The 22,373-nt window shown below is 37.7% G+C and overlaps 1 protein-coding gene across 2 annotated transcripts in view; it reads right to left on the reverse strand.

Moving 5' to 3' along the window:
- Positions 1-22,373, reverse strand: part of CCDC178 (coiled-coil domain containing 178) — a 622,621-nt gene that overhangs the window by 552,537 nt on the left and 47,711 nt on the right. For both annotated transcript variants that reach the window (XM_072604506.1, XM_072604507.1), the window contains exon 2: positions 558-629. In XM_072604506.1, coding sequence (XP_072460607.1) covers positions 558-606 — 49 coding nt within the window. In that variant the 5' untranslated portion in view covers positions 607-629. The remainder of the gene's footprint in view (positions 1-557; positions 630-22,373) is intronic.

The raw sequence follows: 22,373 nt of genomic DNA on the forward strand, positions 1-22,373 counted from the left end.
TCTTTAGCAGATAGTCCTCCTGGGTGGCAGTGATTAAAAAAAAAAAAAAAAACACAGGCAGATGACCAATCTTGCAACTTGTAGCAAGTCAGCTCTTAAAGACCAAGACTGCTTTTTTCTTTGTGGCCCTAGCCACTACACAGTATCTTGTACATAATAAACAATAAATGTTCATTGAAATTATCTGAATCAAATTGAATTTTGGTTCTAGTGAGGAGCCTTTCAGAACTGAGCAAGGTTGGACCTAACATGACAGACACTTGGTAACTAGATCCACCCTAAAGGCTTTTTTTTCATCTTGGTTGAACTTTTCAGAAGTTCTACCACACTACAGGTAAGGTCCTGAAGAAATTACAGGCATTTCCACGTCACATTGAGGCTTTCAGGCAAGGTTTCATTATAATAATTATCTCTGAAAATAACTCTGATGTTTTGAGGTCAAGAAAGTAAAGCCTTAGAAAATATTTTCAAACGTAAAAGAACTTAATGGTTTCAATTTTTATCTTAATGACCAGAAAACCTGAAAATATAAGTTAAACATTAAAGAATAAACTTACCGTTTGGAGACTTGCTACTAGACCTAGAAGATGAGGTTTTGTCAGACATTATCACTGGCAGACTTTTGAAACCTAATTAAAAAGAAAAAGGAGAAATAGAGAATTGAATATCATATTCCTAAATATCTTACATTAATTTGAAGAGCAGTCAGTTTTAAAGTCAGTACTTTTGTTGGTGTGGTTTTTAAAAGAACAGAAAATTAAAACTACAGAAGTTATCAAATAGAAAAAAAATAGTTATTTTGTACTTTTTGGGTTCAGCGCCTTCCAATGATTGCCTCCTCTACTTCAAGAAACAGTTGATTAGTCAAATGAAGAGGAAAAGAAAGAGAATAACCAAAGACTTGTCAAACCTGCTAACAAGTGATTACATTAGATACTTACCTAGGGACAGGTGAAATTAGAGGATGTTACAAATTTAAAGCTTAGCCTTAAGCAAGAAAAAGAGTTTTGGAGTTCCAACGGTATGAACATCACAGATGTCAATTCAAGGCAAGGGCTTGAGAAGAAAAAAAAAATCAGACTTGGAAAAACAAATAACTGATGTCTGAGAACGAAATTCATATTTCTTGGCTGCATGTTAAAATATCAGAAGGTTAGGGTTGGCACCAGGCATGATGATAAAAACTAATAAGAGCTAATAAAAATGTATTTGCCTATAGCCCTGCAAATCTAATCAAAAGCGTATTAAACTGAAAACAAAGATGGAGGAGAATATCTAGCAATATTTATCAACCTAGATTCACAATGTAGGAAAATGAGCAGCACTGGAAATAACCAAAAACAAAAATTCAAGAAAGGGCATAGTCCCATTTGTCCCTATACAAAACCACAAAGCATTAATAACAAGCAAGGTAAAATGGAGATCCTTAATTAAAAAAATGGCATCACAGGAATTACTGATACTTGATAGGATAGGACCTGGCACTGAAATATGTTTCTGGCAGATATACCTATTCAAAAGAAGCAGGATTAGGAGGACATAGTAGCACTGTAAAATCCATTCATATAAGGAAATCCAAGGACCACTGGAATGAAGCACAGTGGGAAAATGAAGGGAAGACCCACTGAGGCAAAAATTGAACCAAAGTTGACTTTAGAAGATAGTATTATCTGGACAAAAAGGAGAAAGAGATACGGAGTTATGCAAACCTGGCCAAGGAATATGACAAAGAAGTGATGAGGAAATTTCATAATCTAGAGAATATGCTGGAGCTTTGTTTATGTAGAGCCGTAATGATATTTTCAGCTTTCAAATGGGGATGAAACAAACAAGAGCACATTCAATTCTAGATTTCTTCAACAAGGAAGAATTAACTGGTAGCTGGGTGGGCCTGCAAGCTCAGTGAGTCAAATGTGCCCCATGGCAATGAAAAAGTGAATAGGATCATAGGTTCCAGTAATTAAAGTGGAAACTAAGGAAAGGAGAGCACTATAGTATTCTTCACTTACTCTGTGAAATCCATGGAACTGTGATCACTTATGGACTCTACAGTCGAAGTCAGAGAAAGAGGTGACTGGGGGGTAAAAGATACTGAAATAATGTAACATAGAATTTTATTAAAGAAAATGGGAACATTAGCTTGGAAAAGTCAAGTTAGGTCAGTATAATAAACATTTATTAGGCACTTCCATGTGCTCAGCACTATAGATATAAAGGAAGTTTAAAAATAGTCTCTGCCCTCAAGAAGCTTATATTCTAATGGAGGAAAAAAGTATGAATAACTAGGTACATATACTTATTTTATTGCCATGGCCTTTATTCCGTTTCTGTTTGCAGTGAATTTCTTACTATTTCCTGTGCTACTCATCTTCCGATATTGTGGAGCGAGGTTGATAAATATTTGTAACTTTTCCTCCACCTTCATTTTCAGTTTGAAACCTTTCTTATTCGATTTTCATGTCTCTAGGAGGTAGGTAATCTCAGACATTCACCAAGAACATTTCTTCATCTCATCATTTCCCATCCAGCAGGATTTCATGATCTCCAGAAACCATCATTTTGCAAGATGAAATCAACTCTGAAATTCTCCCTCCTTTGATCATTTCCCTCCCTGAATGCAAGGTTTCATCATATGTGCTTGCTCAAGAACCTTCCCCTCCATCTCCTTTTTAGCTTCTTTGTATATGTTGCCTTTGGATATGTTGTCTTTCCTTACGTTATGACCTCCTTGAGGGCAGGTGCTGTCATGTAACCCAAATGCTTAGCACAGTGCCTGGCAGACAGTAAGCATTTAATAAATGTTTATTGACTCTCACTCTGAGGAGGCCAAAAGCAGCCTGGTGGGTCTTCCTACAGAAGATGATATTTGGTCTGAATCTTGAAAGAGGTCAGACAATCTAAGATGTAGGGGTAAGAGAGCAGAGCATTCCAGGAATGGTGGAGAACTCAGTGAAAAGGTCCAAAGATGTGATATGAAATATCATGTTCCCAGAACTGCAAGTAGGCCAGGGTGGCTGGATCATAGAGTTTGTAGAGAAATAAACTGTAAGAAGAATGGAAAGGCAGGAAGGGGACAGGTTATGCAGATCTTTAAATGCCAAACAGAGGAATTTATATTTGATCCTGAAGGTAGTAAGGAGCTTTTGGATCATGTTGAGCAAAACAGTAACATGGTCAGATCTAGCCTAAAATCAAACCAAACCAAAAAACAATAATATCTTATAAACTGAGTTGATAATGGATTAGAGCAAAAGAGGTTTTAGGCAAGGAGATTATTTAGAGGGTTCACATATGAGATAAGAAATATTCAGACAAGAAATAATGAGGGCCTAAACCAGGGGTGGAGAACCTGTGGCCCTCTAGGTCCTTTGACTGAATCCAAACTTCACAGAATAAATCTCCTTAGTAAAAGGATTTGTTCTACAAAACTTGGACTCAGTAAAAAGGACCTAGAAGGCTACATATGGCCTCAAGGCCACAAGTTTACTATCCCTCTCCTAAACTAATGAGGTTCTATGTCAGTAAAAGAACGAAGCATGAGAGAGTCTATAAGTATAAACAAGATCTGACAATGGATTGGATGTGAGGAATGATAATAAGGAGTCAAGGATGTCACCAAGGCTGTAAGCCTGGGTGACTGGGATGATAATGGTATCCTCAATAGTAATAGGAAAATTCAGAAGAGGAGCGGGGGAGAGGGAAATAAGTTTTATTTTAGGCAAGTCAGAGTTTGAAATATCTAAAGGACGTTGATTTCAAGATGTCTAAAAAGCAGCTGGAATTTCATGTCTGGAGCTCAGGAGCAAGGTCAGGGCTCATTCTATGGGTAGCGCAGGAATAAAGATTACAAAATGATCTGTGTAGAGATAATTAAGGAAACCATGGGAATTGATTAGATTACTAAATGAGATAGTATATAGCAAAGCCAGGAGAAGACTCAGGAAGGAGCCTTGAGGACACCCACGTGGGCATAGAATGGATGAAGAATCAGCAAAGGAGAGTGAAGAATGGTAGAACAGCTAGAAGGAGATTTATCAGGGAGAGGGGTATTATGATTAGATTATCCAGAAAAGAGATGATTTTTAAAAAACCTATCAAGAACATAAAAGCTATTTTAAATATCTGAAGAGTTGTGTAGATGAGGAATTAATCATCTTCTGCTGGGCTCCAAAGGCTGAAAATAGGTCCAAGAATTGGGAGTTATAAAAAGGTGAATTTAAGGAAGACAAGCTATCGAAAATTAAACTTTTGCCATATTGCAAGGTAGTGTATGCCCTCTCACCAGAAACCTTCAAGCGTACTTTGGATGACTTCTTTCCACGTATTTTTATAAGGGACTCTTGATGGTCTCTGAGATCCTTTTAACCCTAAGATTCTGTGAACAATGCAGATTATTCTGGGGCACCTAGGAGGCAGATTGGAGAGAATCTTCAAAAAGACAACAGTTCAAATCCAGTCTTAGACACATATTAGCAGTATGACACTGAGCATGTCTCTTAATTTCTGTCTGCCTCAGTTTCCTCATCTGTAAAATGAGAATAATAATGGCACCTATTTTCCAGGTTGGGAGGACAGAATGAGATAATATTTATAAAGTACCTAGCACAGTGCCTATATTGCTTTATAAATGTTATCTATTATATGTTTCCCCTTGAAGATGGGTCTATAGATTGACCTTTATTTAAAAGAAAAGGAGAGAAATTCCAGCTATATGGCCAAATAGAATGGTGATATCTGCAGCATAGTAAAGATATGTGCCAAATAAATTAAAACAATAACAAAATATCATGTTAGGAAAAATCACACACAAATCCCAGCAACAATGGGGAAGGGCAGAAACCCCTAAAAAAAAAAAAAAGGAAGAAATAGCATTGGATGAAAGATTCTAAGAAGAAAGCTTCACAGAAAAAAGGAGTGATGCCAGAATAATTGCAACTAGATCCCCAGTGATAAGACTGAAACTATAAAAAATATCACAGTGATGGAAAAGCTTAATAAAAGAACAAAACAAGAAGATGAAGAACAAAAATAAGCTCTTTAAGAATGTTTCAAAAAGAGAAACTCCAAATGAAAAAGAAAGAATTTTAATAAAGTGTCAAAATTTAATAAAATACTGGGGGTTTTTTTAAAGAGAATGCCAAAGACAGCGTGTAAAAGATGTAGCAATAAAACAAAGAGCAAAATAAAAAAATCAACATTACAACACCTGGGACCTATAAAAGTAAACACAATTTTCATTGAAGATAAAACACAAGAAGACAATCTGAGAATTATTGGTCTCCCAGAAAAGCACAATGAAATAAAAAGCTTAAATATCATACTTCAGGAAACTTTACAAGAAAAATGCCAGATAATATTGAAAAAAAAGAACAAACTCACCGTCAATAGAATCCTAGAACCCATGCAGAAGACAATTTAAGTTCAACTAAACCAGAAAGGAGTAAGTCATAAAGGAACTAACTCCCAAAGATAACTATTTCTGGACCAGATTGATTTACAAGTGATTTTTACCAAATATTTAAAAATCAATTTTCCCCAATGCTATATAAGTTATCATTATGATTAATAGTTTCCACTTATGTAATAAAGTTTACAAAGTACTTCACAAATATTGCCTCACCTTATTCTCACAATCTTGGAAGGTAGGTGCTATTATTATTTGCATTTTACATGAGGAAGTGAGGCAAAAAGAGGTTAAGTGACTGGCCCAGGGTCACACAGCCAGGGACTATCTAAGGCAGGATTTGAATTCAGGTCCTCCTGACTCCAAGTACAGCACTCTACCCACTTCCCATCTATCTGTCCTATCCTCAAAAATAATTACAATATATTAATTATATAGGAATTAACCTACCAAGATGGTTTATCAAGTATATACAAACGTAACTACAAAATAACATTTACATAAATGCTGGAAGATTTAATAATTGGAGAAAAAGTCAATGTATCTTGCTGTAACACAACAATATTAGAAAAGGGATAATGCAGGATACTGTAACCAACATATTTACTATTATAACAATCCAAGTTCTGAATGAGGCTATTTTATAGATTTAAACAGCATATGTATACATTGTTATTGTGCTGTCCAATTCTACAGACGATCATCTATGTTGTCTATCCTATCTATCCATATTTATATAAGAAGAGAAGGTAAAGATTAACACAGGAAATCATTTAAAAAGTAGGAATGAAAGAGGCCTAGACAGCTAGCATCACCAAATCTCAAATTATATTATTAAGCAATAGCACGAGTTTTTTTTTTAATAGCAAAGAGTACACATCCAAGACAACAGAAGAAACAGCATCCTAATGTTTTTTCTCACAAACTAAAAACTAAAAACTACATAGGGAGGTCCAATTTTACTTAAGAAATATAACTGGTTTGGACCAGTATCTTAAAATATATATTATTTAATAAAATGTAAATGGACAAATGAGCTAAACAGAAAAGTAAACCAAATACAGGAGAGAGGAGCTTGTGAAATGCAAAATATACAATTCTGATTGTATAAATTTTAAAAGCTTATAGTTACTAGAACTGTGATTTCATTGGCGTAAGATAGACCTGAGTGAAAAAAAAAGAACACTTTCCTGTAAGGTACAGCAGTGCCTAGAACACTGAGACATTATGTGACCTGCCTGGATCACTCAGTCACTAGATGTCAGAAGTAGGACAGGTGCTCCTTCCTGGATGCCAATCAATTTTGATTATATAAATTTTAAAAGCTTATACACATATAAAATCAATCCAACTAGAACAAAAAGATGATGTTATCTACTTGTGTGTGTTTATATATATATATGTCAGTGCATACATATATATTCACTAAATATATTAAAAATCCCTGCATTAAACAACTCTAATAAAAGTCTGACCAATATCATTAATGAATATTAACATAAAAGTATTGAAAAAAATTAGCAAGAACATTGTATCTACAGAAATGTATGTGTGTGCGCGCGCGCGCGTGTGTGTGTGTGTGTGTCTGTGTGTCTGTGTGTGTGTGTGTGTGTGTGTGTGTGTATCCTGTATACGTCCTTAAGAAATTTTGATGAGGAAATTTCTGGGGTACAATATCCCTAGAAGGATTCTTTTTCTTTGTAATGCCAATGCAATACCCATAGCAGTAGCCATGGATATGCATATGTATTTACAGGATAAATTCACAAAATACAAACTCTCTTCCTCAAAGATGAAACGAAGACATTTATTCAAACAGCAGAATGCCAAATTCATCATAGTAACCAAGAAATCTATACCTCCCTCCCTCAGGTCTCACCACAAACAGGTTCCCTTAGGCAAAATAGCTCCCTCTCTCACTCACCCTAGCTGCTCTGCTCAGATCTGCCTCACTCTCTCTCAGCTGTACCCTTCCTGCTCCACCCATTCAGCAAGCTTCTCCCACCATCCTTTCCAGGTAACTTAGGCTGTGGGCTGGGCCAGAGCTCAAAACATGTCACGTGGGCCTGTTAGGGGCAGGAAAGATCTATATGGGCTATATAACTTGCGACAGTGAGAAGTGCTTCTCCTAAAGTAAGATATAATCTGTGAACCTAGAAGTCCTTAGATAGAAACTTTGAAAAAGTGTGAACGAGGAGTACAGGAATGCCTAAGAAGAGGAGCAAAGATCTTTAATTAAAGTTTCTGGTCAGTAACATCATGGGTGATGTCTTGACTCATGCATGAATTGGATTTAAGTGAGTCAGAGTTGCACAAAGTCTTCAGTCAAACTCCCTCTTCCAGAGTCATAAAAATTCAGTGGCACAGCAATAGTCATTCTGATTGGCAATGACCAGGGGTATGCATTGGATGACTTTGGTGTCTTCCATGTCTTACCAAGCTCTAAGTGCTCCATAGCGCCAATTTCAGCTATTTTCATGGCCATTAGAAAAAATTATTTTAATCTACTCATTCTTCCAAGAGAAGTCTTCCCTTGCTTGGGGTAAACAGCCCCCTAACTCACCAACAAGCCTGTCTGCTGAGATGGCTTACTGGGGTATGGTATCTATGTATGCTATAGCTTCTTGGAACCACAGGTGAGAGTTGACTGTCAGGCAGACACCAAAGGTGGATGAGCAGCCCTGAAAAGGCCTCAGCAAGCCCTCACACCAGAGGTGCTAGTACTCCTTTAACAGTCTATACATTCCTGCATACTAATATACTGTAGGGACAGTTGTCAGTTATTCCAACCATTCTGAAAAGCAATTTGGAATTAGACTATGCCAAATGTTTATTTATTGTAAACTATATAGATTTTTTGCTTTATTCTACGACATGATTGGGAACAGCCTCTTTCTTTTTGCTATGTAGCCAAAAGTATTCATCTGAAAGGCAAAATAACTCTTCTCAGTAGCATGTAGGGGATGGTGACCTTAGTCAATTACAACAGGAACATAATGTTGGTTGGTTGTTCTCTAAGAGGACCGAAATGACATCATGATATGGGTGATGTCTTTTGATTTGTGTGTAAATTGAATTTAAGTGAGGCAGAGTTGTACTAAGGCATCAGTCTCACTTTCTCCACCAGAGCCATCATAGTCTAGTGGTAGGACAGAGTCAAGATGATTGGTGATGGTTCAGGATGCAGTGGATGACCTTGGCCTCTTCAGTGTCTAACTAAGCTCTAAGCATTCCACATCACCTGTTTCATCTGCTTTCATGGCCATTGGAACAAATTGTTCTCATCTGCCCATTCAACTAGAAGAAGTCTTCACATGCTTGGGGTAGACACACCCCCAACTCACCAATGGGTTTGAGACCATTTGGCTACCCTCAAAATGGTTTGGCCCGTCTGCTGAAATGGTTTACCAGGGTGTGGCCGCTGCACATGCTGCAGCTTCTTGAAGCCACAGGTGAGAGTTGGGTGGAACAGGTGAACATCAAAGGTGGAAAGAGCCCTGAAAGGGGCTCAGCAGCCATCACATCAAAGGTACTGGTCCTCCCTGAACACACCCTATATCCCAAACATAATGCTGTGAGCTGGATAAAGAAGGACCTGATGACCATCTTTTCCTCCCCTTGGTCAGGTACTCCCAAGAACCGGGCTTGAAATTTTATTTAAATGTCCTTTGACTCTGATATTCAATTGATAGCATATAAAGAAGTTTAATGATAAAAACAAAGTCCAATACACCAAAATATTTATAGTTCTACTTTTTGTAATAACAATGAATCAAAAACAAACTAGATCTCCATCACTGGGCAATGGCATAAAAAATTTGATACATATATGTTACTGAGCTGTAAGAAATAACAATTATGCTTAATACAAAGAAGATTCATTCCAACAACAAAGTGGAGAATCGGAAGAAATATATATTTTCCAGCCATGTAAATGGAAATATTAACAACCAATTAGAACTAAAAACTTTGAAATTAAATAGCCATAATTTAGACACAAAGAAGAGATATGAGAATGTAATTTCCTCCCTTCTTTGTAGAATTGGGAATTTTGTAGAATTGAGAATTGATGGGAAATACTGAATAAAATGTCACACTTTTTGAGAAAAAAAGTTTCTGAGTTGGATACTATGGATTATTATTTATAATTTTACTAATATTACTTAAACCCAGATTTATGGGGCTAGAACATTGTCTAACAAAAAAGAGCTTATTGTAGAAGTCAGGCTGACATTAGAGATATTCCAGGAAAGATAGTTTTAAGGAATGCTTAGATCCCACCCAGTGTTTGTTTTGGGTCTCCTTATGTCTTGTTATGGGTCCACTTAAAGTTTTTGTTTTAAGCTCCCCAAAATAGATTGACTTACCTGCTGGAAAAAATATACATACACACACACACATACATATATATGTATATGTATGTATATATATACATATACACACACACAAATACATGTGTGTGTGTGTATCTCAAAATATTCTTCTCTTGGAGACTACCTACTGCCCACATGAGGTCAATCAGGCAAATGTCCTTACTTGTGTGTCTAAACTCTTTTTTAATATAACCTCATAGAGATTTGTGAAGGGAGCCACCCTTCTTTCCAGTTCTCTCTACCCAATGGTGCAGTAAATTTCTGTCTAAAATCATTTCATAATTTGTAGGTTTATTCTTATGAATAAAAATACAGTAAAAAAAAATGCCTTAGTACTGGACCCAAAGATATCTTCATTCTAACAACCCTAAGGTGGGGAAGATGTACAGTGACTTACCTGGTAATCAGGGGACAGAAATAGTACTAGTTGGAGGTGGATAAGAAGACTATTACAAGGGATAACCTATCATTGAAATTATCCACGTGTGATTGATTAATTACATATTTACTAAAACTGGTAACAAATGATAAACAGATACTGCCATAAATGTTCACCTGAATAAGGGAAAGCAAAACTTTTAGGAATATTTGGCTTCATTAGATATATAACTCCTGGTCCTTCTATATTCTATTTCACATCTCATTAAATCTGTCAGAAATTATAGCTCATGTACCCAGCCCTTTTAATTGCTTTCTCAGTTCCTTAACATACTATAAACAGAAATAATGACTTGTTATTCTGGAAACTGCAATAGATATCACAAATTTCTGCTAGGAAAATTTCAAAATAGAGAATAAAAATGGGTAATAACAAAATTCCCAAACTGATCCAGGGATTACATTAATCTGCTTACTCACTTCTCTAAATTTTAATATTAAAGAACTCAAAGCACTTTATGCATGTCATTTAATTAATTCTTATAGGAATGAAGAATTATCCTGATGACCAGTGCAAAGTTGTACTCTGTGCCTTCTGATCCTTTTTATGAGTTCATTGACATAGCATCTTTTATTATAGTACATGAATTATATAATTAACAACTATGTAATAAGCAACACACAAACATTACCAACAGGACAGAAATTGACATTTGGTTTCCATGATATCAGGATTTCTCAGTCATTTTGCCGAACGAGTAGATTTATATATTCATATTTCACACGTTCATTGAGATCATTCAATTCTATCCTCAGGAAATCTTGACGACTACCAAAAATATCACAATGAAACCAGTAAGTATCACTATGTAAATTGAAAAGTATGATATTCATTTAATGTATTCATTCTTGTGCTCTTTCCACTGTCCTGCTCACCCACTGCCCCTTCAGCCCTCAGAGAAAAGGCTAGAGACATGAAGAGACTGACTTTAATAACCAGGTACATGTCACTCTAGGTCCTCTTCAAGAACGAAGGACAAACACAACATGTCACTCTGACTTTACATTGTCCCATTATTTGAATCAATGACCGACCTAATTATTACAGCACCACTCCTTGCAGGACAGCACATTTAATGCAGCATAATCCAGTGCCTTCATTTCACTTCACATTAAACTAAACACTAGCATTTATATCTTTTCTTATATATTAGTTAGCCTGCCAAAAGAAGTGAATGACAGGCTCGTGACAATGCAATTGCCACTTGCAGGAAAACAGCATGCCACCATCATCAGTGCCTATGCTCCCACCATGACAAACCCTGATGAGGTCAAAGAAAAATTTTATGAAGACCTAGAGACCTTTATCATCAATGTGCCAAAAAAGAGAACAAGCTTATAATTCTGGGTGACTTTAATGCTAGAGTAGACTCAGACTGCCAGACTTGGCAGGGAGTGCTAGGGAGGAATGGAGTTGGAAACAGGAACAGCAATGGTCATTTACTGCTGAAGACTTGTGCGTCTCATGACCTTCTCATTACTAATACTGTTTTCTATTTACCTAAATGCAATAAAACTTCATGGATGCACTCTTGCAGCAATGAGGTTGATGCCCTTACTGCCAGAGCTAGCTCAGTGTTTAGGAAGCTCTGAAGAAAAGTTTGGGAGAGGAGAGGTATTAGATTGACTACCAAACTGAAAGTCTACAGAACCGTTGTGTTGACCTCATTGTTGTATGCCTGTGAAATTTGGACAATCTACCATACCAGGAAACTGAATCAGTTTCATTTGAACTATCTTCAGGAGAGTCTGAAGATCACCTGGCAGGATAAGGTTCCACACACTGAGGTCCTTGCTTGAACTAATCTGCCAAGCATTCAAACTATGCTTCAGAGATTGCAACTCTGATGGGCTGGCCACATTATCCAAATGCAAAATGTATGCCTGCCAAAAAGACTGTTTTAAAGAGAAGTCACATCAGGCAGGAAATCATATGGTGTTCAGAAGAAGTACTACAAAGACACTCTCAAAGTCTCTCTCAACAACTTTGGAATTGATTGTGCAACATAAGAGACACTAGCACAGGACCACTCAGCGTGGTGTGCCAACATCAGAAAAGGTGCTGTGCTCTGTGAGCAAAGCAGAATTGAGACAGAACAAAGTAAATGTTGGATGCACAAATTTGGAGTATCTACCCCAAATGTTCATATGACTATCTGTGCCCAACCTGTGGTAAAGCATTCTGAGCTCATATTGGTCTGATCAGCCACAGTCATACACGCTGAAACTTCACTTTATCATGGTGATGTCATTTTGGTCCTCTTTGAGAACGAAGGACAGCAACCAATCAGTTGGAACTTATTGTTAACTTGTTCTTTTTCAAACTCATATTCCCATATGTATATGGAAACAGCATAGTGGTGTAGTGGATAAGAGCATTGGACTTGGAGTCTAAAAGACCTGAGTTCCAATCTTCCTTAGATAAATTTCTCTCAATCCTAATTTCTTCATCTCTAAAATGGGGATAATAATAGCACCTACCTCAAACACTTGCAATAAAGACCATATGAAAAATGCTATGCAAAATGGTAGCTATTGCCATTATTTGTATGTGTATTTGCTTCCATCTGGACTTCAAATTATTTGAGGATAAGGATAATCTCTAATAATTTTGTGGATCCTCTTTACCCCCCATCATAGTATTGTGAACAGAAGACAACAAGAGAAACAGAGAAAGTCAGAGAGAGAGAGACAGAAAGACAGAGAGAGAGAGAGAGAGAGAGAGAGAAAGAGAGAGAGAGAAAGATCATTACTATCTACTCATCATATTCTTTAAAAGTGATGTCTAGGATTGCATATAGTATTATCTCTGATGACTCTTTATTAACAATTATAATTATAATACCTCCAGTCAAAAACTAACCTATAATTCACATGGGGAAACCCAGGGTCACAAAACTAATGTCAGAAGAAGGACCTGAACCTGACTTTGAAGCAAGCTCTCTATCCAGTACACTACAGGGCCTCTCATCTCTGTAATTTTTTTAAAGGCACAATCATATCTACTAATGTTATAGTTCATCTTATTCTCATAGCTGAGATAAGGAAAATAAGTATTAGCATCTTCACTGTAATGACATGAGAAACTGAGACAAAGAGAAATTAATTGGTTTGTTCAATGATACAGAGCCAGTTGAGTTAGACCTAGATCTCAGATGCCCCACTTCTGAATTTAAAGCTCTTTGCACTCAAATATATCATGTGAATATAGTTATAATAGGTAATACAACTTAATGCTAATGGATTACATTTTCTTGTTCCTATAATATTTTATATTTGTAATTGAACAACAGTGAGTACCAATTACCATAGTAACAGTAGAATGGAGGAAATGTAGTTTCTTCATAATTGTTCCATGTTAGCATAAATCACATTATATTTCTCATAATAAATATTTCAGCCACAGAATAATTCAGTTTTTTTAATTTGTGAATAATATGTTGTAGAAGTATGCAGAAAGATACATATATGTGCAGCCTTAAAAATAAACAGAAGATAATTACTTTATTCATTCATTGGCATCAATTTGCATTCTGTTCTCTAAAATATGTCTGCTTTAATCCTGTGATATATAGGCTTCCATCTGCTATTTTAAGCTTTATTTTAAAAAAAAGTACCAGTTATAAGTCAAAATACAGAAGAGAATCTTATTTACTTTTAAAAGCTTATTTAAAAGCAATCAATAATTCATTTACAGAGAAGTCTAAAAGAGAATTAATAAAATATTTACCATGAGTGGTTTGAGTAGCTGCTAGTTTAATGTTTAGAAATTAAATTTTCTATACTCGGGATATTAGTAAGCTTGAGTTTTCAAGTTCTGGTTTGGCTTCCTTTAGAGAAAAACATAAATGTTTTAATCATCCAGTTTTCACATTAAGAGAGAACTATATAAACTTTTTTTAAAAAAAGATATTTTTAAGAACTATATTACAATCAGTTAAAGGGAAAAGAGGTAGAATAAACCAGGGAGTCAGAAAGACACTGACACTGAGAAATAAACGAAGAGTACTAGAGAGAAGGGAAGAGAACCCATCAGAACTGGAAGACAAAAATCTAAAATGATTCATGCTCATCCCCTCCCATCCCTGCTATCACCCTCACCCCCACTATATTTTGAAATACTCTTCTATTCCAAAAACTAGCCAAAATTTGCCTCCTTCTATGCCCCAGTCCCCACCAATGAAAATAACCCATCCAACCCCTGTTCCCTAAAACATCTCTTTTTTCAATTTAACAATTTATCCTGCAGCTCCATCCCTCTACATCAATTCAGCAAAATCCTTTAATGACCCATCACCAAGTGAGCATAGAAGCCCTAGCTGTGCCCTAGCCCAAACCAACCCTGAAAAATCCCGTTATGGTCAACAATAACTTTTCCTTAAATTCACCTGCTGGAAACTTACCTCTGACACTTTCTACCATTTGCTTCTCTATCCTTGAAAGTATTATCTCACAGCAAAGCACACAATCAAGAAGTGCTGGCTAGGACACTAAGACATTTGTCTTACTGTTGTTTGTTGTTCAGTTGTTTCATTCACATCTGACTCTTTATGATTCCATTTGGGATACTGGAATGGCTTGCCATTTCCTTTTCCAGCTCATTTCACAGAAAAGAAAACGCAGACAAACAGGGTTAATTGACTCGCCCAGGATCACATAACTAGTAAGTGTCTGAGGGGGATTTGAACTCTTGAAGTGTCATCCTGATTCCACGGCCAGTGCTCTATACACTTCGCTACCTAGCTGCCTTATCTTATTATTAGGAATCTTTTTATTGGCAAATAGGAGCTGCCAAAAATTTAATTTTAGAAAGAGACCCATAAGTGCTTTAAACAGAAGACAAGAAGGATCAGATCCAGGCTATAGGAGCCTTCTCTACATTCCTGACTGCATTCCATTCAAGAAGCACCTACTACAAGCCAGCCTTTGTGGTGGGTCCCAGAGACACAAGGATGGAAATAAAACATTCCTGGAGCTCCTAAGACTTCTATTCTACTAGAGGAAGCAACAGTACCAGTGGCAAACATATACAAACTAGACTGGCTTTTTGTTTTTATTTGGTTTCTATTTTTCAGACCTGAGGTTTTCTCAGGGCAGGGAACTCCTAGTATGAAGATTTATTTCACCAAAGGAAAATTAGAGTCTTAGAGACTGGCCTGAACATCGAGAGATCAAGTGACTTGCTGAGGGTCACACAATTAGGACATACATAAGGCAGCACTTAAAGTGAGTAATGAGAGAGAGAGGAGATAGATTTCTAGGTCCCAAGTCAGGTAGGAATACAGCGGACATGAAGGGTAAGGACCATATGATCAATCTGGAAAGAATGGTATATTCTGAGTATTGGCTATTTTATAATGTATTGTTACTGAATTTGATATTTTTATATTCTTTGACTGAGCTTCTTAACTCTTATATAGCTATTTTCCCAAAAATGACTATGACATAACCCAGAATGGCATAGCATAGATAGAATGACACACTGGATATAGCACTGGGTCTGAAGACAGGAAAACTCATCTTCACAAGTTCAAATCTGGCCTCAGACATTTATTAGCTGTGTGAACCTGGGCAAGTTATTTAACCCTGTTTGCCTCAGTTTCCTCATCTATAAAAAGAAGCAGTGAAGGAAATGGCCAACCACTTCAGCACCTTCACCAAGAAAACCCCAAATGGGTCTCAAATAGTCAAATATGACTGAAAAAAACAGCTAAACAGGATGACATGACATCTTCTCATTACCCCTTCAATTATTCCACTACAATCGTTTGCTATGTATATAGATAAATTTTAAACATTCTTCTTAAACCTCCTTGCTTATATTTCTGTCCCTTCCACTCCCATTTTGTGATTTCTACTAAGCTACTTTAACAGTTATTGTTTTTTTCTCCCCTTGATTTGATTACTTTTACAATGACTCACAGTGATAGGATAATAGATGTGAAATCACTGTGAAAAGTTAAAGGCATTATACAAATATGATTTATTACGATGATAACTATATAATTGTGTCTCAATCCACTCCTTCCTATCATAGATAAATCTCTCCTGTTTACAACTGTCTGATTATTTTGTGCACAGCAGGGACAGAAGTTAGATTAAAACGTGAGGCTGTGCAGCCTAATGCAGGATTTCAAACTGTGTTTGGGGAAATCCTGTTTGGAGCCCTGGTGGTCCAAGTAGAACACAAATGATGTGGAAAGACCTTCATCTCTAAGCATATTTTTCAATCCAAGAACAGCATGAGAGACTTTGTCAAACGCTCAGTGAAATCTAGGCCAACTTTATTTACAGCTATCTCCTGATCTACCAGGCCAATGTTGTTATTCAGTGGTTCCATTCCTTTCTTACTCTTCATGACCTCATTTGGGATTTTCTTGGTGAATATACTGGAGTAATTTGCCATTTCCTTTTCCAGCTCATTCTACAGATGAGGAAACTGAGGCAAATAGGGGTAAGTGACTTACCCAGGGTCACACAGCCAGTAAGTGTCTGAGGATAGATTTGAATCCAGGTCTTCCTGACTCTACACCCAACACTCTCCACTGCATCACTTAGCTACCCCAGGGTAATATTCCTGTCCAAAAATGATAGGTAGGTAGGTAGATCAGAGACAGTAATAAGATATAGGTCTTAGTGCCAATGATTATAATAACTCGATATAGGTCTTAGGCTGCTACATAGTATAACGAATAGACTATAGGGCCTGGAATCAGGAAGACTCATCTTCCTGAGTTCAAATCTGGCCTTGGACATTTACTAGCTGTGTGACCCTAGGCAAGTCACTTTTCCCTGTTTGCCTCAGTTCCCTCATCTATAAAATCAGCTGGAGAAGGAAATGGAAAACTATTCCAATATCTTTGCCAAGGGGGAGGTGGAGCCAAGATGGTGGAGTAGAAAGACAGACCTACTCTAGCTCCTTCCCACCCCATAACCCATGAAATACCTGTTAAAAAGATGATGCTAAACAAATTCTAGAGCAGCAAAAGTCACAAAACAACAGACTGAAAGAACTTTCCATCCCAAGACAGCCTTAAAGGCCAACAGGAAAGGTCTTCAGCACCAGGCTCAGAGCTGAGTGCAGTCCAGCCTTGGTCAGGCAGCTCAGGACTGACAGGACTGGAGCAGGCTTCAGGGCATGGAATCACAGGCAGAAGCTGTGCTTCTCAGATTTCTCAACCCACAAATGACAAAGACAGCTTCAAAGGTCAGTAAGAAAGCTCTTTCACTTGGGTAAGAGGGGCATGCTGTCTGGCCCCAGCCCCAGGGTGGCAGCAGTCATTGCGGAAGCAGCATTCACTTTTGAAGCCCTGACTTAAAGACCTTGGGGGAACTAAGCAGCTGATCAGGGGTCTCATTTCTGAGTGGCAGTCCTGCGGTGAGGAAAAGTGCTGGCATGATAGAGATGGTGGTGACTGTAGAGATGGAATCTTACTCACAGATCCTGGGCAGATAAGAATGCTTGTGGTTGCTCACAGACCAGAGTTCAGGTCAGGAGAGGAGTAAACTCCTCTCCCTTGATGGTGTCATCTTGGAGGAACTGAGAATTTACAGGTCCCTAGAGTATACACTTCACTTGACAAAGGACTCAAAAGTCAAGTAAATGGCTGGGCAAATGCACAAAAAAGGGGAAAAAATAAGACTATAGAAGGTTACTTTCTTGGTGAACAAGTATTTTCTTCCACCTTTTCATATGAGGAAGAACAAAGCATACTATCCGAGGAAGACATCAAAGTCAAGGCTCCTACATCCAAAACCTCCAAAACAAATATGCAATGATCTCAGGTCATGGAAGAACTCAAAAAAAGATTTTGAAAATCAAGCAAGAAAGGTAGAAAAAAAATTGGGAAGAGAAATGAGAGTAATGCAAGAAAATCATGAAAAGTGAGTCAACAGCTTGCTAAAGGAGACCCAAAAAAATGCTAAAGAAAATAACACTTTTAGAAATAGACTAACCCAAATGGCAAAAGAGGTCCAAAAAGTCAGTGAGGAGAAGAATGCTTTAAAAAGCAGACCAAAAGGAAAAGGAGGTTCAAAAACTCACTAAAGAAAATAGTTCCTTAAAAATTAGAATGGAACAGATGAAAGCTAATGACTTTATGGGAAACTGAGAAACTATAAAACAAAACCAAAAGAATGAAAAAAATAGAAGACAATGTGAAATATCTCATTGGAAAAACAACTGACCTGGAAAATAGATCCAGGAGAGATAATTCAAAAATTATTGGTCTATCTGAAAGCCATGATCAACAAAAGAATCTAGACATCATCTTCCAAGAAATAACCAAGGAAATCCCTGATATTCTAGAACCAGAGGGTAAAATAGAAATGGAAAGATTTCACCAATCACCTCCTGAAAGAGATCCCAACAGGAAAACTCCTAGGAATATTGTAGCCAAATTCCAGAGTTCTCCAAGGAGAAAATATTACAAGCAGGCAGAAAGAAACAATTCAAGTATGGTGGAAATACAATCAGGATAACACAGGATTTAGTAGCTTCTACACTAAGGGATCAAAGGGCTTAAAATATGATATTCCAGAGGTCAAAGGAGATAGGACTAAAACCAAGAATCACCAACCCAGAAAAACTGAGTATAATACTTCGGGGGGGGGGGGGGGGGTATGGAATTTCAATGAAATAGAGGACTTCCAAGCATTTTTGTTGAAAAGACAAAAAAAATTTGACTTTCAAATACAAGAATCAAGAAACATGAAAAGGTAAACAGGTTTCAAGAGTTACAAATATTATCTTTCCATGTAGGAATGTAAACAGTTCAACTTTAGTAAGTCCCTTATGACTTCTCTTTGCTGTTCACCTTTTCATGCTTCTCTTCATTCTTGTGTTTGAAAGTCAAATTTTCTTTTCAGCTCTGGTCTTTTCATCAAGAATGCTTGAAAGTCCTCTATTTCATTGAAAGACCATTTCTTCCCCTGAAGTATTATACTCAGTTTTGCTGGGTAGGTGATTCTTGGTTTTAGTCCTAGTTCCTTTGACTTCTGGAATATCCTATTCCATGCCCTTCGATCCCTTAATGTAGAAGCTGCTAGATCTTGTGTTATCCTGATTGTATTTCCACAATACTTGAATTGTTTCTTTCTAGCTGCTTGCAATATTTTCTCCTTGACATGGGAATTCTGGAATTTGGCCACAATGTTCCTAGGAGTTTCTCTTTTTGGATCTCTTTCATTCGGTGTTCTGTGGATTCCTTGAATATTTATTTTGCCCTCTGGTTCTAGAATCTCAGGGCAGTTTTCTTTGATAATTTCATGAAAGATGATGTCTAGGCTCTTTTTTTGATCATGGCTTTCAGGTAGGCCCATAATTTTTAAATTGTCTCTCCTGGATCTATTTTCCAGGTCAGTTGTTTTTCCAATGAGACATTTCACATTATCTTCCATTTTTTCATTCTTTTGGTTTTGTTTTGTGATTTCTTGGTTTCTCATAAAGTCATTAGCCTCCATCTGTTCCATTCTAATTTTGAAAGAACTATTTTCTTCAGTGAGCTTTTGAATCTCCTTTTCCACTTGGCTAATTCTGCTTTTGAAAGCATTCTTCTCCTCATTGGCTTCTTGAACCTCCTTTGCCAATTGAGTTAGCCTATTTTTCAGGGTGTTATTTTCTTCAGCATTTTTTTGGGTCTCCTTTAGCAGGGTGCTGATCTGCTGTTCATACTTTGCTTGCATGTCTGTAATTGCTCTTTCCAGTTTTTCCTCCAGTCCTCTAACATAATTTTCAAAATTTTCTGAGCCCTTTTTGAGCTTTTCCCAGGTCTGATCCCATTGAGAGGGCTGGGATACAGAAGCGCTAACTTCCGTGTCTTTCCCTGATGGTGAGCACCGCTCTTCCTCATCAGAAAGGAGGGGAGGAGAAACCTGTTCACCAAGAAAGTAACCCTCTATGGTCTTGTTTTTTTTCCCTTTTCTGGGCATTTTCCCAGACAGTGACTTGACCTCTGAATATTCTCCTCACACCCACCTTGCCTCTGGATCCTCCCAGCCAGCGCTTGGGGTCTGAGACTCAAATGCTGCTTCCCAGCCTCAGGGCTTTGGGCGGGGGCAGGGCTGCTATTCAGTGTGAGATTAAGTTCAGGTGCTCAGGTGGGGGCAGGGCCTCCTCACAGGCTCCGTTCCCTCAGGGGGTTTATGCAGAGACCTTCAACAATGGATCCAGGCTCCTGCCTGTTTGGGGAGCCTCGGTCTGGTCCCGCCTCTGCTGTTGCCTCCTGAGGGGGCCTGAGTTATGGGGGCACCCCACTCCCCTCTCAACCCACCAAAGAGACCTTCTCATTGACCCCCATCACCTGTGGGTGGAGGGACCCGCGCGGCCGCTGGAGATTCTGTCCCTGAAGCCCGCTCGGATCTGCTCCTCTCGGTGCCGGGGCCATGGCAGGGCTGGGCTGGGCTCCGCGTCCGCAGCATGACGGACCTTTTGTGAGAGGTTTGCAGGTCCCTCTGGAACAGAAATCTCCTTCGCTCCACTGTTCTGTGACCTCTGCTGCTCCAGAATTCTCCGTGAGTTACTTTTTACAGATGTTCTATGGATTGTGGGTTTGGAGCTATGTGTATGTGCGTCTTTCTACTCCACCATCTTGGCTCCAGCCCCAAAAAGGTAAACAGGAAAGAGAAGCCTTAAGGAACTCCTTAAAGTTGAACTGTTTACATTCCTACATGGAAAGATGTTATTTTTAACTCATGAGACCTTCTTCAGTATGAGGGTAATTAGAGGGAATTTATATATGTAGGTGTGTATGGGTATGTACATATGTGTATATTACATATGTGTAGGTATGTATATGTACATAGCTGTATGTATGTATACACACACAGACAGAGGGCATGGGGTTAGCTGAATATGAAGTAAAAATACTTTTAAAAAATAAAATTTACTGTTGAATGGAATGTACTAGGAATAAGAGAAAGGAAGCAGTAGAATGTAACAAATCGTCTCACATAAAAGAGGGAAGAGCTTTTACAATGGAGGGGAAGAGGAGGGAGATGAAAGGAAATAATTGAGCCTTATTCTCAAAAGGTTTGGCCTAAGGAAGGAATAACACACATTCAATTGGATATGGAAATCTATTTTAGCCTGCAGGAAGGCAAGAGGGAGAGGATAGGGGAGGGAAGATAATAGAAGGGACAGCAAATTGGGGAAAGGGATAACCAGAAGCAAACACTATTGTGGGAGGACAGGTCAAGGAAAAGAATGGAATAAATGAAGGGTAGGATAGGACAGAGGGAAATATGGTTAGTCTTTTATAACATAACTATTATGGAAGTGCTTTGCATTGTTACACATGTATGACCTATACTGAATTGCTTGTTTTCTCAATGAGGGTGAGTGGAGAGGGAGGGAGAGAATAGGGAACTCAAAGCTTGAAGAATGAATGCTAAAAATTGTTTTAGCATGCAAATGGAAATTAAGGTATATAGGCAATGGAGTATAGAAATCTAAGGGGAAGGGGAATGGAAGAAGGGTGAGTACTAGCAGGGAGGACAGGTTGGAGGAAGGGGTGGAAGGGGTGCATATTGTCCTGAGGTGGGGGGTGGGAAAGAGATGGGGACAAAATTTTGAATTCAAATCCTTATGGAAGTGAATGCTAAGAACTGAAAATTAATAAACTATATATCAAAATTTGAAATAAAAAAAAGTCTTTGCCAATCAAACCCCACTCAGCTGAATGACTAAGCAACTGCAAAATAGGGTTTAAAGGTTTACAAAGCACTTCATATATATTATCTCATTTGACCCTCACAACAACCTAAGGGTAGATAGTATTATCATTCCCATTTTACGTTTGAGGAAACTGAGGCAGACAGAAGCTAAATAATTCATACAGCTAGTAAGTATCTGATGTAGGATTTGAACTTGGGTCTTCCTGACTCCTGATGTAGTGATCTATAGATCATGATATTTATATTCATCAATTCTTAAAATCTAAAAACATGTTAATTTCCTTCACTTTGCTTCAAAATTTCCCTTCCATACTCCCCCCTTTGAAATTTATTGGTAGGGATCCCATACTCCCAACAAATCCCCTAGAAAAGAATTTTTGCATTCCATCAAAATGTTTCAAGCCTAAAAGTACTCTATGGACTTATAAGTTTAGGAAACAATCCAAATAGAAATCATCCAACGTAAGGAATCAGGGGACCTATGT

This window comes from Notamacropus eugenii, chromosome 4, assembly GCF_028372415.1.
Source record: "Notamacropus eugenii isolate mMacEug1 chromosome 4, mMacEug1.pri_v2, whole genome shotgun sequence".
Taxonomy (NCBI): domain Eukaryota; kingdom Metazoa; phylum Chordata; class Mammalia; order Diprotodontia; family Macropodidae; genus Notamacropus; species Notamacropus eugenii.